The sequence below is a fragment of the Budorcas taxicolor genome, chromosome 13, assembly GCF_023091745.1.
Source record: "Budorcas taxicolor isolate Tak-1 chromosome 13, Takin1.1, whole genome shotgun sequence".
NCBI classification, from domain to species: Eukaryota; Metazoa; Chordata; class Mammalia; order Artiodactyla; family Bovidae; genus Budorcas; species Budorcas taxicolor.
In genome coordinates, this window is record NC_068922.1 from 66,745,952 (window position 1) to 66,765,369 (window position 19,418).

General features: G+C 47.5%; 1 protein-coding gene across 2 annotated transcripts in view; it reads right to left on the reverse strand.

Moving 5' to 3' along the window:
- Positions 1-16,279: 16,279 nt before the first annotated feature.
- The window catches only part of TTI1 (TELO2 interacting protein 1), a 39,299-nt gene continuing 36,160 nt past the window's right edge, over positions 16,280-19,418 (reverse strand). For both annotated transcript variants that reach the window (XM_052650726.1, XM_052650725.1), the window contains one exon: positions 16,280-17,087. In XM_052650726.1, the coding sequence (XP_052506686.1) occupies positions 16,904-17,087 (184 nt within the window). In that variant the 3' untranslated portion in view covers positions 16,280-16,903. The remainder of the gene's footprint in view (positions 17,088-19,418) is intronic.

Here is a 19,418-nt window from a genome sequence, read left to right on the forward strand (position 1 = left end):
TTAGGATTTCTAATTGTTTCTTTTTCACATTAGCAGTTAATTGCTTGGCTTTGTTTTGTAACATGTTTTTAGATGTTATTCATTCCTTTACCCTTGTTAGGGGCTTCCCCCGCGGCTCAACCAGTAAAGAATCTGCCTGCAATGCAGGAGACCTGGGTTTGATCCCTGGGTCGGGAATACCTCCAAATAGCAACCCACTTCTTGCCTGGAGAATTCCATGAACAGAGAAGCCTGGCGGGCTACAGTCCACGGGATCACAAGAGTTGGACCCCACTGAGCATACATGCACACGTTTTTCGATATACTAATTGTCTCTTCAACTGCGTGTTAGTTAGAATGTATCCCATCTGAATTCACTTCAGTAATGATTCTTTTCACTTTTAGGATTTCTGATTGTTTCTTTTTCACATTAGCAGTTAATTCTTTGTTTCATAATTCTTTTTTTTTTTTTTCTTTTTACAAGTTATTCATTCCTTTACCTTTGTTGAGGGCTCCTCCAGTGGCTCAGTAAAGAGTCTGCCTGCAATACAGGAGACCTGGCTGTGATCCCTGGGTCGGGAAGATCTCCTGGAGAAGGAAATGGCAACGAACTTCAGTATTCTGGCCTGGAGATTCCATGAACAGAGGAGCCTGGCAAGGTACAATCCACGTGGTCACAAAGAGTTGGACATGACTGAGCAACTAACACTTACCTTTGTTAGGATCCTAAACCTTTAATGGATTTTTCAGATTGCTTTATTATTGGCACTTCTCATGAGCAAATTCATCTCTTAAGGGTTGAGTTTGTTGGCTGTCGGTTTACTTCAAGTGCTTTAGAATTTTGGTTTGCAAGCTTGTTTTGAAGAGGAATCTTTATGCTCATTTTCTCTCTCTGCACTTGTCTAAATCCCCAGGATTCTAGTCGCAAACTGTGCTTCCTCCTGGAGCTTAGGATACCCAGATTTCAGTGCTATCAGAGATGTCACAGATACAGTTAATGAGTCAAGGTGGCATGGCTCAGTTTCTAATCGCCAGACCAGCTGTTCCCCCCATTACCTAAGATAGGGATTCAAGCAAGAGTCTGATATGCTCTCTCTCCTTCTTGAAGAATCCTTTTGGTCCTGAATTCCTGGTCACTTCTGCCTGTTTCCAGATCCAGGGCTTGGCAGGTCTATCCCCTTATCTTTGTGAGTGTGGTTATGTAACTTTATTTATTTAAAAATATAATTTATCTGTTGCTGCAGTATATAAACAGGTTATCTTTCCTCACTAATTTATGGATTAGTGAGGCAAGGCAAGGCAACTCAGCCCATGCATAACTACTGAACCCACATCCCACAGTTACTGAAGCGAGCGTATTCTAAAGCCTGTGCTCCACAACGAGAGAAGCCACTGCAATGAGAATCCCGCACACTCCAACTAGAGAGTTGTCACAACTAGAGAAAGCCTACGCACAGCAACGAAGACCCAGCACAGCCAACAGTGAGTAAAATAAATAAAAATTTAAAAATAGTTCTTCTGTCTGTTTTATTGAGGTATATATGACTACTATATTAATAGAATAAAAGCATCCATTTAAAGTGTATAACTTGATACAGTCATAAAGTCACCATTATATGATAAACATATATAGTATATAATCAAGAATAATTTCATGAACCCCCAAACTTCCTTTGTACCCCTTTGCTATCAATCCCCTTCTCCAAACTGCAGCCCCAGGTAACCAGTGATCTGCTTTCTACACATTGGTTTTCCCTTCCCTAGAATTTCATATAAATTGAATGAGACAGTATATTCTCTTTTGTGGTTGACTAGTCCCACTAAGCATAGTGATTTTGAGGTTTATCCAGGTTGCGTATACTACTTCATTTGCTTCTACTGTTGAGTAGTATTCTGTTATATGGATATATCACCATTTGCTTATCCATTCTCCTATTGATGGACATTTGGGTTGTTTCTGGTTGGGGCCATTATATATAAATCTTCCATGAATATTCATACATAAATCTTTGTGTGGACGCATTTTCACTTCTCTTGGGTAAATACCTGAATGGGATTGCTGGGCAGCAAAGTAAGTGTATATCTGGAAACTTCCAAAACGTTTTTCAAAGTAGCTACACCATTTTGCATTCCCATCTGCAATATATGAGCGTTCTGGTTGAGGAGCAGGTTATTTTTAAAGCGTGAACTCAATGCCATTTTCACTGTAGGTGGCTGTAAAAACACTTTAGAATGTACCCCGAGCTATAAACTGTCAGGAATGGCAATGAAGGCTCTGTGAGGGCTCAGACTTTCAGTGCCCTGCTGGGTCCCCAGTGCCTTGCACAGGTCTCGAGGTTGATGGCATGCACTCAGTAAACGAATCAGTGAATAAAGATCTGTCCCTGACAGGCATTGACAGCTTTTAAGGGTTGGGTCAAAGTTCGGACTGTATCTCATTTAAACAAAGGAACTTTTTTGGAGCCCTGTTTTCTCCTTCCCTAAATATCACAAGACCCTTTTTTTTTTTTTTTAACTAGTTGGCATTTCTAATTACTAAGGGACCTACCATCCCTTTCACCAGATATCTCTTCATAGCCCAAGATGGCCACTCCACCTCCCAACACTGGGTCTGCATTTCAGCCAGGAGAAAGGAGGGAAAGGGAGAGAGGGGCACACAGCCTCTCTTTGAGGATGCTTGCTTGAAGTTGAAGATCATTTCTGCTTCTCTATCATGGGCCAGAACTTAGTCACATGGCCACATCTTCAAAGGAGATGGGAAAGGGTGACCTTTATTCTGACCAGCTGTGTGCCTAGATAAATAGTGGGGCTCTTTTATTTAGAAGAAGGGGAGGTTAATTATTGATGACTTCTAGCAGGCCCTACTCTGAGCCTGCCTCTGTCCTGAACTCTAGGCACTTTGAGTTTAATATACTATCTTGGTAGAAAAATACAATTATTCCTCAAAATCAGGGAGAACTTCTTAATTCACTACACAAAAGGAGGCCAGGCTGGTGGGTAAGGAGGTGTCTCACTCAGCACCTCCAAACCCCCAGCCCCTACCACCAGGGCAGCCACGGCAGCTTCTCCCTCAAGGTTCTCTGCTCCAGCTACAGGGGATGAGAGCGGGGTGGGGAGCAGTTGAAGGGTGGTGCTTTCAGAGAAGGGGGAGTTAATAACGGCATCTGCAGACAGACCCACACCGTTGACCACCCTGGGACCTGAGTGGCTGCCTTCTGGTGGCCTACCTGAGGAAGCTCTGGTGGGCCCACTGGCTGAGCTGGGCGCAGAGAGCTGGGTCTACTTGGCTGCCTTTCCCACAATCCATCAGACTTGATATCCAGGAAACAGCAACCTACAGACAGTAGGGCATATCCCAGAGCTGTGTGTCCAATATAATAGCAATTAGCCACACATATTTTTTCATAACATTGTATTTATTTATTTTTAATTGGAGGATAATTGCTTTACATTGCTGTATTCATTTCTGCTGTACAACAACATGAATCAGCTATATGTATAGGTACATCCCCATCCCTCTTGAGCCTCCCTCCCACTACCCACCCCTGATCCCACCTCTCTAGGTTGTCACAGAGCACAGGGCTGAGCTCCCAGTGTCGTTCAGCAGCTTCCCACTAGCTCTCTATTTCGCACATTGTGGCGTATACGTGTCAATGCCACTCTCTCCATTCATACTCCCGTTTCCTGCCCTGCCCCCTGCCCCGTGTCTGTGTCTCCGTCCCTTCCCTGCAAATAGGTTCATGCGCACCATTTTTCTAGATTCCATATATATGCACTAATATATGGTATTTGTTTATTTCTTTCTGACTTACTTCACTCTGTATAACAGGTTCATCCACTTCACTACAACTGACTCAGATTCGCTCCTTTCACATGTATTTATTTACATCTAAACTAATAAAATATTAAGTCCCCCAGTTGTACCAACCACAGTGCAAGTGCTCTATGGACCTGTGGCTGGTGGCTAGAGAAGACACGAAGCACTTCCATCACTGAAGAAAGTTCTGTTGGACTTGCCGCCCCGGAGGAGAGACAGCTCAGGTTGAGTTGGTACTGAGGCAGGGTACTGAGAAAGAGGCTGGTGGTGGATCTGACATCCACTGTGCCAGGCAGACCCCAGCTGGGCCACCACAGTCCAGGGGCCCCACACTCTGCAAGGGAAGTAAACGGGAGAGAGGAAGGCATCCAGGCAAGGATGCAGAGGCGGCTGGCAAACTATCTGTGTCTTGTTTAAGGGATGTTGTAGTATGCGGTTCCTTCAGAAGCAGATACTGGAACAAAGAAAGGGTTTTTTTTTTTTAATATTTATTTTTTAAAGTTTATTTATCTATTTACTTGGCTGCATCAGGTCTTAGTTGCGGTACTTGAGATCTTTGTCGTGTCCTGTAGGATCTTCCATTGCAGCACAGGCTCCAGAGCACTCAGGCTCAGTAGCTGTGGCGTGGGATATGGGATCTGAGTTCCACGACCAGGGATTGAACCCAAGTCCTCTGCATTGCTAGGCAGACTCTCAACCACTGGACCACCAGGGACGTCCCTGGGACAAAGGCTTAAGGGTAAGCAGTTTACTGGGGGAGGTGATTCCAGAAAGTACCAGAAGGGGAGTGGAAAAGTGAGACAGGGAAAGTGTGAGTGGTCAGGCAAGCAGCCACTGTGAGCGAGTGGGGCTCTGTCCTACCAGGGAGTTCTGGGAGCCAGTGTAGAGCACGTACCTCAAAGTCATCCCTAGGGCTGGGGGACCTGTGGCTTTTACACATTAACTTCCGTCAGTCATTGGCCGAAGGCTGCTCCCAAGCTGTTAATATGCCAAGACTTCTGGTCTGCTAAGAAGGCCCTCCTTATCTATGGAAAGTCTTCATGCAAAGAGATGCATACATGGGGTAGCAGGAAGTTAGTGGGAGCACACTGAGGTGGTAAGACTTGAGGGATGTGGGCTAGACACTGGGCCCTGTCTGCTACAGAGGAGAGAACCAACATCCTTAACCCCAGCCTCATCTCTCTCTCTCTCTCTCTCTCACACACACACACACACACACTCCTTGCACACCCCCCTGCTGGCCTCTTCCTTTTCCTCAGACTCACTCTGTTCTCTCTCACCACAGGACCTTTGCATGTGCTGTCCTAGAGATATCTGAAGCATTCTGCTACTCATTCCTGTCCCCTTTCATATAGTCAAGTCTTACTTATTCTTTCGATCTTGGCTCAAACATCCCTTCCTCTAGGTAGCCTGCTCTGAGGGACACCCCCACCCCAGGACAAGTACAAGCCCCCCTGTTGCACACCAGCCCAGATCCCTGTCCTGTAAGTGTGTCATTATATATTTGTGAGGTTAGTTGATGTCTTCCTCATAGAATGTCTTGCAATCAGACTATAAGGAAGGATCTTACTTGTCCTTGTTTACAGCGACACATAGTAGGTCCTCAAGAAATAGATGTGAGGTGAATAAATGAAAAATGAGTGAATTCCAGTCCCATTGACTAGAACTTCCAGTAGCCAGAGAGTATTTACCAGTTAAAGACCCCAGGAAGAGGAGGAGGCTAATTAGTAATTCATTAGGATTCGTTTTCACTTCTGTAGTCAATGCTAATCACTTGTTTGTTTAAAACAGGAAGTTCTACACTCATTAAATCCATTAGTAAATGAAAACGTTTCTCAGAAAAGTCTGGCCTCCCACACTGGAGTGTAAATTCTAGGGCTCCCCCCACCCTGCCCCCGCTACTTTGTGCAGACTTTCCCAAAGTCAGGAAAGCAGGGACTCACAAACTGGAATTGCCCTGGGAGAGCCCCACTTTGCAGTGGGACCCTGGGAATCTGCTTCTTCAGCCCTCTGAGCTCAGTTTCTGCCCCTGTATAATGGGAACAACATTCAGTCTCAGGGCTGTTGTGAAGATTAGAGAAAGCTGTGTTGCCAGGAGTATCAGCTCACACCCTGGTGTTATCTTCCTTGATGGTCGATAGAGGCTCTATTTGAGAATGGCAGCCCCAGTGTCCTGAACTCTTTCATTCTTAGTAACAACCAGGCTCCTGGGACTTGTCTTGCGGCTCAGGGCTTAAGACTCTGTCTTCCAATGCAGGGTGCACAAGTTCAATCCCTGGTTGGGGAACTAAGATCCCACATGTGGGATCACTTTTCCTACATCAAATTTTGGTGAGTCCTCACAAAAATTCGACAAGATGAGCTGCTATTATTACTCCCATTTTACAGATGAGGAAACTGACTTGTCAGATGATCATGGCTGGAAAGTGCATAAATGGCAGAGGCAGGCTGCCTTCAGATCCCATGCACTTCACCACATGAAGGACAGTTCTGTCCACACAAGAGGCCTCAGGGACAGTGGGAGGGGAGGACTGGGGGTGAACTTGGCCTTCCATCCAGTCCTGCAGAAAAGTCACAGAGAACAACTTCCCCGGGGGCAATGCTACCAATCCATTCCTCAGGCACATACTGAGCATCCACTGGAAGTAGAGTTGTATCTGCCGTTGGGTGTGGAATAGACCAGTCTCCCTTCCTGAAGTTTCATCCTTTTGTTCAGACTTATTTCTTAAGGATTGTACCACCATGCTTAAAAAAGTTTTTTTTCTATTAAAATATTTTTTCTCTTTTTTAAAAAATGTACTTATTTTTAATTGAAGGATAATTGCTTTACAGAATAAATTTTTAATTAGAGGATAACTACAATATTGTGATTGTTTTTGGCATACATCAACATGAATTGGCTATAGTTATACATATATTCCCTTCCCCTTGAACCCCCCTCCCACCCCTCAGCACAATGCTTTTTTAAAAAAATAACATTGACTCATTTTGTGCTTGTAATGTTTATTTATTATTTATTTATATTTCTGGCTGCACTGGGTCTTCATTGCTGCACAGGTTTTTCTCTATCCTGGCAAGAGGAGGCTACTCTTTTCTGGGGTGCGTGGGCTTCTCATTGCAGTGGCTTGTTGCGAAGCATGGGCTCTAGTGTGAGTGGGCTTCACTGCGACACGTGGGTTCAGTATTTGAGGCCTTGGGCTCTAGAGTGTGAGCTCAGTAGTTGTAGCACACAGGCTTAGTTACTCTGCAGCATGTGGAATCTTCCTGGACCAGGGGTTGAACCCGTGTCTCCTGCATTGGCAGGCGGATTCCTATCCACCATACCACCAGGTAGCTATGGTTTTTCCAGCAGTCATGTATGGATGTGAGAGTTGGACCATAAAGAAGGTTGAGCCCCAAAGAATTGATGCTTTTGAACCATGGTATTGGAGAAGACTCTGAGAGTCCCTTGGAGAGCAAGGAGATCAAAACAGTCAATTGTAAAGAAAATCAGTCCTGGGTGTTCATTGGAAGGACTGATGCTGAAGCTGGACTCCAATACTTTGGCCACCTGATGTGAAGAACTGACTCATTAGAAAAGACCCTGATGCTGGGAAAGATTGAAGGCAGGAGGAGAAGGGGATGACAGAGGATGAGATGGTTGGATGGCATCACTGACTTGACGGACATGAGTTTGAGCAAGCTCTGGGAGCTGGTGGTAGACAGGGAAGCCTGGCATGCTGCAGTCCATGGGGTCGCAAACAGTTGGACATGACTGAGTGACTGAACTGAACTGAACCACCAGGAACATCCCCAGCCTTACTGTTTACTGTCTCCACCTCCTTCCCTTTTCCCAGAGGGGTCCCTCCCTTTTTGTCTGAGGGGCAAATACTGCAAAGCCAGCTTGGATGGCCTCTCTTCCATGAAGCCTCCTAGTTTCCTTTCAGTTCACGTTCTGAGCTGGCACTTATACCTCTAAGGTATCATCGTCGCTTGACAACCAGCTCCTACAGAGCACTGCCCAGGGGCCAGGCCCTGAGTCGAGCACTTTAATCTCACCAGGCTCTAATTCTCACCATGCTCTCAGGGAGGTATGATTTTTATGCTCATTCTGTTGAAGCTTGGGGCAATGAAGAGACTTGCTGAGGCAGCAGGGTCAGAAGTCAAATCCAGGCTGTACGTCCAGAGGCCATGCTCTTAACTGCTGCTCCCAACCTTCTTCCAATCCAGACTTTATCGCCGCCTCCTCATGATGACTGTCTTGTTTAGCTCTCCTCTGGGCTTCGCTCTTAGGAGACAGAATGTATGACTTTTTGTCTTGGGGTATGGCACATAAAAAGCCTCGAAAAATGCTTGCTGGACGGACTTGAAGTTTCCAACCTGCAGATTCTGAATTCTGTGGCATAACGTGGTGTAACTGATCATGTAATTCATCATGTGATGTCAGCTGCCTCGGGTTTGAATTCTATCGTTGCCCTCTATTTGGTGCCTTTGGGCCCATCCCTAGGTGGCTGTCATCCTAACAGTGAGAGAAAGGTACCTGCCACAGCCTTGTCCAAGGTGCTGAAGATGCAGCCAGGAACGCCATCTCTCCATAGGGACAAGGCTGCCAGCCTGACAGAGCCACAGTAGAGGCTAGGGCAGAGGACAACGTGCAATGCCCAAGAGCACTAAGGCAGCCAGGAAAGCCTCTGAGCCTCCACCTTCTTTTAGGGCTCTGAGTGGCTCAGATGAGCTGGGGCACTGATGGGGGGATGGTCTTTCTCCATGCACACAGGAGCTGTGTGGTGGTTGCCTGTACAGTATACAACCCATCCTGTGAAGGGATCTTTGCCAAGATCCCTTTCCTTATTTGGCTTAAGCAATACCTCCTTTTCCCAAGCCTGGTTGCCCTGGAGAAATGCAAATCACATGAGAAGAAGCCCATATGATGTTATACTCCTATCACCAAAATGTGAGTAGAATAACAGACTCACAAATGCCTTACATTTTAATAATAATTTTTTGAGTGAGTGAAGAAGTTACACATATGATTATGTATATGGCTTTAAAATGTGAAGATATGAAGGGTAAAATGTGAAAAGATTTCTCATCACTGATCCTGCTATTCTTCCTAGAAGGCTGCCACTTGGGTATTCTTTAAGAGGAATTCCGCACGTAAAGTATCTCTGTCCCCCATAAATATTTGCATTGCTCTGCTTGCCTTTTTCTTTAATAATAAATCTTGGTGATGTACACAGAGAACTAGCTCTTTTTTAAGTCTATTTGGCACAATAGTATGACACTTATTTAGTCAAGACCCTCTGGATGGACCTTGAGGTCATTTCCAAACTTTTATTAATGCAAACATTGCTTCAACGAACACTGTGTTCACTATCTTTGCATGCTGTGCTGTGCTTAGTTGCTCAGTCACGTCTGACTCTTTGTGACCCCATGGACTGTAGTCCGCCAGGCTCCTCTGTCCATGGAGATTCTCCTGGCAAGAATACTGGAGTGGGTTGCCATGCCCTCCTCCAGGGGATCTTCCCAACTCAGGGGTTAAACCCAGGTCTCCCCCATTGCAGATGGATTCTTTACCATATAAGCCACCAGGGAAGCCCATGAATATTGAAGTGGGTAGCCAATTCCTTCTCCAGGAGATTTTCCCAGCTCAGGAATTGAACTGGGGTCTCCTGCATTGCAGGCAGATTCTTTACCAGGTGAGCTACCAGGGAAGCCCCCATCTTTGCATATGGACAAGCAAATCCCTAAAAGCAGGATTGCTGAGTCAAAGAGTATGTGCATTTAAAATTCTGATACCCATTGTTGTTTCATTCATTTTGTTATACGGATGGCCCATAGTTCATTTAACCAGTCCCTCCCTCCCTCCCTCCCCACCTCCCTCCCCACCTCCCTCCCCAACCCCTCCTTCTGCTTTCTTTTTAATTCCGTATTTACTTTTAGGAAATAGTTAACATTTCATGACATTGGATGTACCATTGTTCAGTATAGCTCACTAGAACTTCTGGTGAGGCTTTTTGGGGGGTGGGGTGAAGGGGTCTTTCAGCCTCCTCTGGGTGGATTTGAAGTCCTGTGATCAGGTTGTTTCCTATCTTTTGCTCCCAGTCTCTTGAGGTATTAATGTAAAGCATTAAGCATAATGCCTGGTGCATGCTGGGCCTTCAGTATTGTGGGTTTCTGCAAAGCAGGAGCAACCTTGCAGTGACTTGCCTGAGCAGGTACCCTTTGTGCACGTGCATCAGTATTAAATTCTTAGAGGCAGAATTGCTGGTCAAAAGGTGTGTACACTTAAGCTTATGGGATATGGTCAAGTTGACCTCCAGAGAGCTTACTCCAATATACATATTATATATATATATATTCCCCTAGAGAAGGGACTGGCTACGCATTCCAGTGTTCTTGCTTGGAGAATTCCATGGATAGAGGAGTGTGTGTGTGTGTGTGTATATATGTATATACATATATACAGATATTGGCCACACTGCACAGCACGCAAGATCAGCATGAGAGATCTTAGTTCCCCAACCAGGGATCAAACCCATGCCCTCTGCAGTGGAAGCAAGGAGTCTTGCTAACTGGACTCTCAGGGAAACCCCAAGCTCATGCCAACGTACATGCCTGTTTCCCCCATATTCTTGCCAACACGTTATTATCAAGTCAGTCACCATTTAGAAGGTGGAGCAATTTTGGAGACTGCTTGGTTCAAATCCTTCATCTAGCAGACAGGGAACCGAGGCCCTGGGGAGGAGGAGGGTCCGCCCAAGGTCACCTGTAAACTGTGGCATGGTTAGATTCCCATTGCTGGCCTCTCTGGCCTCTTCTCGGGGACTGGGCAATGTCCCGGGTGGAACGTGTGAGAGCAGGAAGTGGGGTCTGTGAGGCAAGAAAGGATGTGAAACGGGGCGGAGGGGAAACGGGGTGCACCAAGGCCTGTGTCCACTGCATACCTCTGCCCTGGGGAATGTAACGGGTTTTAGTTCTTGGATATTTTTTGTTGGCTGTGCCATCCGGCATGTGGGATCTTAGTCCCCTGACCAGGGATTGAACCCGCGCCCCTCTGCAATGGAAGGCAGATTTTAGACACCAGACCCACGAGGGAATTCCCGTGTTTTATTTCTTGAAGAAACTTCTGACTCATCTCCATTACTTCTCCCTGCTCCACCTCCCCCGCCCACTTCCATCTTTTCCCTTAGAAACGGCCTCAGAGATTCCAGAAGGTACTTCCTTACCTCAGAGCCGCCTGTGTGGGAGGAAGCTGAGGACGTGAGGGTACTGGCTGAGAGAACAGGTTGAGACCCGGGAGCTGTTGTGCAAAAAGAATGGCGAATTACCCAAGGGGGAACACGGAAGGGGGTGTTGGAGGCAGCCGGTCATCAGCGCTTTTTAACCCCTTCCTGCCGCACAGGCGGGCAGCCCAGAGAGATTTTCATAAACGGCTGGTGCTGATGGCTCTGAAGGGAGGTGGGCACCGCTCCCTCCGAGCCCTTGGCAGACAGGCTTTTTACTCTGGGTGAAAGTGTCGGAAAGAAAGGGAGACCAGCTCCTCATCTCGGAGAGGATTCCTCAGGGAAATCAGGCTGCTTTTCAAGCATAATTTGGAAAGCCACTGCCGCCTCCAAACTTCTGTCGGGAAGGGGGTGGGGGGTGGGGAGAGGAAGGCCATTTATAAAGCAATCAGTGCTTCCATAGATGCAGCCATCACTTAGAGTTATTTTCTGAAATTTGGCCTCTCTTCCTTACTCTGGAGGCAAGGCAACACGGGCAACTCTGCTTCCAATCAAGGCCGACACAGAGGCTGGGGTGAGTCACACAAAGGGAGAGGAGCCCTGCCTTGCTCATAGCAGCTGGAGCCGCTTTTGGAAAATCACTCCCCGGGCTTCTGAACAAGGAGGGAGCCTCATCAGAGGTTCCATTCATCTCACTTCTTACTCTTAAACTTTAAAGCACATATTTATGTGCCTCGAGTTGCCCATGAACCACGGCATGTCAAACAGTTTGGGGTTGATGGAAGAGGTATATTTTCTCGTCCTGGGACTTTCAGAAACACAATTTCATTGCCCGGCTCTCTCCTTTCCAATTTCTCCTGCACGCTGCCGCGAGATGAATATTCCTAAAACGCTGCTTTCAGTGCATTACTCATCCATTCAAAAACCCTCCAAGGCCTCCCCTCTTGATCTCTTAAGGCTGGGATCCCCAGGTTGACAAGTCAAGGCCCTTCGTACATGTGGCCTTGGCCACTGCAACCTCCTCACACACCCCTTCCCTAGACAGCCAAGCCACCCTTGTCACCTGTCACAGACACAGCCTGTCGACTTGGCCCCTCTCCACCCCGAATCTCTTTTCCTGGTAACGGAAATGCAGCGCTTCCTTTTAGGGGAAACCACCCCAGTTCCCTTTCCATATAGTTTGGTGAGCTGACCTGACACCTGCCTCCAGGCCTGCCTGTGAAAATGTAGATCAGGACAAACTAAGGTCCCTGGGCGAAAAAAAAAAAAATGGCCCCTGTCCTATTTTGAGGGGCTCCTGAGCTAAGAATAGTGCTTACATGTGAAAAGGTTGTAAAAAAGTATCAAGGAAGAAGACTCCATAGAGCTGAGGTCTCCAGCCATGGGAGACAATTTTCCCATGGACCAAAGAGGAGGGAGAGGTTTGGGGATGATTCAAACGAATTGCATTTATTGTGCACTTTATTTCTATTATTATTCCATCAGCTCCACCCCAGATCATCAGGGATTAGATCCCAGAGGTTGGGAACCCCTGTCCTGGAGAACCTGTCTGCAAAGCCTTTTTTGCCAGCTGGTCCTTTACAGAGAAAAGTTTGTGGATACCCGCCTGGATGCACAGTGCTTGGTTTGGGGCGTGGTGACAGACGGGCCGAGCTGAGGAGAGCAAGTGTTAGGACTAGAACTGAAGCTGCCAGAAGGAGGAACACACTCTCCTAGGTTTGTTGAACCTCTGTCTGGAGCTAGCAGTGGCCACTTCAGGCACTTAACAGAGAAAGGCTCCTGAGAAGGAAGGCAATACTGGGGGAAGCAGAATCAAACGACAGAGGCTGGCTGTGGAGCTGAATAGCTGAAGCCAGTTTTGAGTTGGGTCTCCTGCCAGCTGCAAGGGAAGGAGTTATGATGAGTACAGATATTGGCAGGTATGCCCAGTGCCTTTGGGCATGTTATTACCTTGTCTGGAATGCCCTTTATCCTCTCTGCCTGTCTGCTTATCTTTTAGGATCTTATCTCCTCCACTGCTGCGGTGCCCTGTAGTTCCTGGATGGTTCATTTAGAGACATAACCATCTACTTGCTCAGCTCTAAGTGTCTTGGAGGAGTAGGTGTTGCATCCCTAACAAAACCACGAGCAGTGGGGTTGGGAGATGGGGGAAGGACAGTGTGTTGTCCTGGGAGCCAGGCATTTACTTACTCACGAGAGACACTACAGCATTTACTCCTCCTGAAGCAGCTGCCAAAAGAGGCAGTGGCAGCGGCTCCATCTTACTTAGTTATTTAAAATATTTATTTACTTGACTGCATCAGGTCTTCATCGCAGCACGTGGGATATTCATTGCTGTAAGCAGGCTTCTTTAGCTGTGCTGCGCAGGCTTAGTTGCCCCTTGGCATGTGGGATCTTAGTTCCCTGACCAGGGATGGAACCCACTCTCCCTGCATTGGCAGGTGGACTCAACCACTGGACCACCAGGGCAGTCCCAGTGGCTCCATTCTAGAGATGGGAAAATGAAGTAAAGTGACCCAGTGAGGTCATGCCATTATGAAGAGGCAGAGTCAGAAATCAACCCCAGCTCTGATGAACTCCTCATCCATGTTCTTTCCAGAGTATGGTGCTCCACCCCAGCCCCCGCACCAAGGGTCACATCTAACTCTTCTCAGGATCCCCTGGGTCCAGCTTTACATATCCCTGAATCCTCCACTTCCTGCAGATCAGAGCTCAAACATCTCAACCCCAACTGCAGGGCCTTTCAGCATCTGCCTATTCATTCCTCCCCTACCCGACTCCAGCCACACAGCCACTCAGGGTACTCAGGGTACACCCTGAATGAGAGGAGAAACCATCGCTGCACCAGAAATTTTAACAGGGGGAAACGATCGCTTTGCAAAGCGGACATTAACAAGGACTAGATTGAGTCAGCAGGACAGATTCAAAATTAAAGTTGCCTGAATATAATAATAACCGGAGAGGCACTCTAATTAGTTTTTTTTTTTTTTTTTAATCAAGTGCAACAATCTGCCTGCAGGAATCTGAAAGCGACTCGGGATATCTTAACTCTTTGAGGAAGCGGTGGGTTTTTGGAACATCACGGAAATTCTCTCCTGCAGGTTATCCCCTGGAGGGCTTCCCCAGAGCACGAGCTTTCTAATATCATGGTACAGGGTGGGTGTGCATGTACCCTGACTCCTTGGCACACCATCTTGGCCTGCCACACCCTGGCACCTGGTAAAGGAAGGCAGGCTGCTTTAATCTCTCTGGGAGCCAGGTCATGCTCGACAAGTCACACCACCTCTCTGACCTGTTTTCTCATTTGTCAGGACCTAGAGATTGAATTAGTCTATCACTCTGTGTCCCCAGCGGAATCGGGAACAATGCTCTGTGAATCCTTTGACAATCCCCTCAATTAGAGGGTATTTCCTCCCTTTCCCCAAAGGAAATCACTCCAGAATTTTCGAACTGGAAGAAAGTTAAGTGATTATCTCTCTCTTTTCAGGGCTTCTTAACTTGGAGTCCCTGTGGGGTTACAGGTGAGGTATCTGAAACTGGACACAGAATTTTTCGAGGTCGGCTGAGTGGACCGAGCAAGAGGTGGAGATGAGCCGTTACTGCAGGCTCAGAGGATGCTGTACCCTCCAGGGAGTGACAGGGAGGAGGAATGTTTTTGGGGAATGATTCCTAGCAGAGTCTACAATCGTCCAAGTTTAAGAGTTCTCCCTCTGGCCCATTCCGTCCACTTTCCAGGTGGGAGAACTGAGGCCCAAAGTTGTTGGCGGGGGGTGGGGGGGTGGAGGCTGATGACTCACTGACAGAGCCAGACCAGAAGCCAGCTGGGCCATCCCGCTGCCCTTGCATGGAGGCTCTGCAAGGCAAGGAGTGGGACCTCTCTGGAATGGGCTGGGGACCCTTGCTCCACGAGGTCCCCATGCCAGTCGTCTTCTGGTTGTTTTTTTATTTTTAGAGCTTGGGGATTATCTATGCCACTGGAGGAGTTATCTAGCTAGTGCCTCACCATGCAACTGCTGAGAAAGCACTCATCATTCCTGCACGTGTGTCCTTCAGCACCTCTGTGTGTGTGTGCACGGCTGTATACCTGAATTTACATGATCTGTGGGTTTTAAGTCTCCCAGCTACGAAAATCAAGTGTTTATCATGCCTTTTCCACACAAACTCTCTCAAGGTTACTGAATGGTTGATGAAGGGACACAAGGCTCTAGCTACAAGCCAGCTGGCATGGTGGGGCAGGAAGAGCATTGCTCTGCGATCCGTAATGAATGACTAGGTCCAAGCACGACCCACCAGTGCCAACATCACAAGAAGAGATCAGACATCACACACCTCCTGATGGAAGTGAGTGATACCACCCACAGAGGAGTGCTGCCAAAAAATAAAAACAAAAAACCCTGATCTCTTGTTTTGCCTCATTTATAGGAAATACAGGTGACAGGAGGAGCCTGTGCAATGACCCCCAAGGGGTTGTAATCAGTAAACCCAGACTGTGGGAAGTGCTGTAGAATAAATGACCTGTTTCCTTAACAAAAAACTTCCTAGGAAAAGAAAAGAGGTGGAGAATCTATAAATTAAGAGAGATTTATTAAGGGGCATATCGACAATGGCAATGTACACACCTTATTTGAATCCTGATTCAAACACACTGGGAAAATCTGAACACTGACTGAATATAATATTAAAGGACCATTGTTAAAATTTTTTGAATGCTATTCTGTGGGTTAGTTGCTCAGTCGTGTCCAAGTCTTAACAACCCCATGGACTGTTGCCCCTCAGGCTCCTCAGTCCATGGGATTCTCCAGGCAAGAATACTGGAGTGGGTAGCCATTCCCTTCTCCAGGGGATCTTCCCGACCTACGGATCAAACCCAGGTCTCCTGCACTGTGGACAGATTTTTTTATCATCTGAGCCACCAGGAAAGCCCAATCTATTCTGGTTGTCCATTAAAAAAAAAAACAGTTTGGATATGACATCTGGGATTTGCTTCAAAATAATGCAGGGGCTGAGTGGGGGCGTGGAGGTAACTGGGAAGGGGAGGGATGAAGCAGGGCTGGCCAAGTCCTGACTGGTGCAACTGCGTCACGGCCACCTGGCCATCAGTAGACCATTATCCACGATAGACAGTTGAAAAATACTTAAAAGGTATCCAAACAACTATCAGGAGTATTTGCCTCTAGAGAGGGAAATTAGATGTCTGGTGAATGAGGATGGGAAGAATGACTTCTCAGTGTTTTGTACCACTTGGATTTTATACCATGAGTCTGTATTATCCCTTTACAAACATAAACTCATTTTTAAAAAGTCACCCAATTGAAATAACAAACTTCAAAGTGAGGTCTTGATCATACTTTTCATCCAAGAAGTGCCTTTATTTCACCTCCTTCCAAAGAACAGTGAGGTTCCATCTCCTTATTTGAGGAGAGGGAGGTGTGTGAGTTGGTGCTGCCGGCCAGTGACCCGAAAACTCGTGGATGGGTGTTGCTTCCACGTGGTCCTTGAGCGCTCACAGGACACACACGATGCACAGGCCTCTGCCCGATGTGTTCCCAAGCTCTCGGGTATGGGTGTGTGTGTGGGGTGGCCTGTGAGGCAGCTGGGGCCGCAGAGGTGGTGCGCTAAGGAGTTAAGCCCTTAGAGCTGCCAGACAATGTCATTTGAAAACACCAGGTATGAAATATAAATAACAGTCGGCTGCTTTCCTTCAATCCAATTTCTGAGCAGTTGTGTGATCGATCAATTTATAAATCGATCGGCTGTCTAATCCACCTGGGCAGCCTTCTCCGCTGCCACCGCCACTGCCACCGCCCTCGCCAGGGTGGGGTCGGCACCACGTCCTCGTCCTCCTTGGCAGGGGAGGGAAGGGACCTCCTCTGGCGTCCACTTGGCTGCCCGGGGAGGGGTGTCACTGCAGCTCTGGGAGCAGCTGGAGCACGTTAGCTGAGTAGGGGTTCTGCTGCCTGGTGGCCCCTCGCAGCTGCACAGGGTGGAGGCTGGGGTGGGGAGGCGTGAACTCCTCTGGGCAGTAAAGCTCGTTCAGGAGGAACCAGGTAGAGTCCGGGTCAACCTTCATCAGGTGGAGGAAAACGCTGTGGAGAGATGGAAAAGGACTATGGGGGCGTGGAGGGGGCCGCTGGGCTCCCCGCACCCCCAGAGGCTCTATACTGGGCGATTTGTTAAAAAAACTGATAACCACATCACTTTGAACAGCAGAACAAAACCCGCTTTAGTTCTGAAGACCATTATGATGGTCCCAAAGTCTAACAGAAAGAGAGGTAAAGAGTTTCATTTCCGTTGACAGAGAGAGAAGGAAAGTAATTAGTCTGAGCGGAACCATATTGACATCAAACAAGCTCTTGGCAAAGAAAGTGGTTAAATTCTTGACTACAAAGCAGTTTTTAGAAGGAAGGAAATGGATAAGGCCCACCTCCATTACAAGGTCCTCTCTGCTCACAGGACCAGTCGTGGGCAGGGACTCCCTGTCCTGCTTGCGGAGCATGGGCAAAACCCTCAACTCATGGGCCTCAGGTCCTTATCTCTTCCCTCCAGCAAGCTGCTGAACTCAGTAGTCGAGGTCTCTGAGAGCCGTGGAATTTCGGTGGTCTGGATTCACCCACAGAGAGATCTGATCCAGTTGTTTCCCATGGCAGGATCGGCTAAGCCCTGCCCTGAGACCTTTAGGAGACACCAAGTACTGGTCACAAACACAGTGGAAGGGCCTGGGCTACCCAGCGCCAGGCACCCACCACAGGTGAGGTTCTTTATCTTGGTCTGAATCAGGGGGTCACAACCCTTGCCTCTTATCTGCTCACATTTCATTTCTAAACGATGCCCGGGGCCATGGCACTGGGCAACCCAGGTGTAAACTTCTTACGCTTGGCTGACTCAGCGATGCAGAGTCTGGCTTTTCAGTCTCAGGAAGGGTGAGGCCCTTCCCTAGCTGGGTGGCTCTCTTGCAGCCATCCTGCCCATCTCAGCGCCTGTGCCACCTGCACAGAGAGGGCGGCCTTCCTGGCCACCTCGCCCAGGTGCTTGCCCGACTTTTCCTTCTCAGGATACTCTTCCCAGCATTTGTCAACAGCCTGTTGACTGACCATCTCCCTTCCTTATAGCACAAGCCCCTGAGGCCAGGGACGCCTGTTTCCCTGCTGCATCTCAGGTGTTTGGTGTGCACACGGCAAGCACTCAACCAATATTTGATTGAACCGGTTTTATGTTTAGTAAGGAAGGGACTTATCACGCTGCATACTCATGACTTCAGATAGCATCCCTCGCTGAAATAGTTGTTGTTCAATTGCTAACTCATGTCTGACTCTTTGCAACCCCATGGACTGCAGCACGCCAGGCCTCTCTATCCCTCATTATCTCCCATCGTTTGTCCAAGTTCATGTCCATTGCATTGGTGATGTCATCCAGCCATCTCATCCTCTGATGCCCTCTTCTCCTTCTGCCCTCACTTTCTCAGCATTGGGGTCTTTTACAATCAGTTGGCTGTTTGCATCAGGTGACCAAAATATTAGAGCTGAAATAGCTATATTCTATAAAATGACCTAAAGAAGAGGTGAATGGCTCACCACTAATGAAGGATCCACGGATGTCACTAACGGGAGTCACATTACCACAGACGTCACTAGCTGCATGATTTATCTTCATCTCAGCTTCCTCATTTCTGAAAATGGGAGATACACTTCACCCAGGGCTCTGCTGGGGTTTAATAGGGAAAATGCAGATCCGGCCCTACACAGGGCTGCCCGCATGGGATTCCTGTCTACCAGCTAACAGCGGACAGAATCTATCCGATGGATCACGTTTTATTCTTGATGACCATTCTGAGGAGCCTCTCCCCTACTACTGGGCGTTGGATAGAACTTAAGCAGTTGTGGCGTGCCTGCTCTGTCATGTCCAAAATGGTTGCTAACTGGTGCTAAATTCTGGTTTTTAATTTTGTTAATCTGAAAAGCCTGTGCCCTTGGGGGACGGATTCAGGATGTACTTCAGTGGAGCCAGTTTTGCTTCCTTCCTTGGGTTTAACAGATGTGGGCTCAGGTGGCCAGGGAGACAGGTGGAGGGGGCACTCTGGTTTTCTGACCTGTCTAGTGCCTGAAGTTTTCTTTACTCAGGATAATCTTGGGTTTATAACCTCAGCGGTGGCTCCTGGAGAAGTGATTAGAATATTCTAATTCATTGTTTCCACTTCACCGCAGAAAGGAGATGGGGCCTGCGTAGGAGACAATTTTTGTTTAAAAACAAAAATATCTTTGATAATTACAGTGGCGAGGGAAGTGATGAAAAAATGCACCAAAACTGGGAAGCAGATTTCTATTTACACGTGATACAGTTGACAGTTTTCCCTGGTGCCAAAGGCTGTTAGAATGCAAATGATTTCATTTGATTTTTTTTTTTCTCCCCCTTCAAGAACT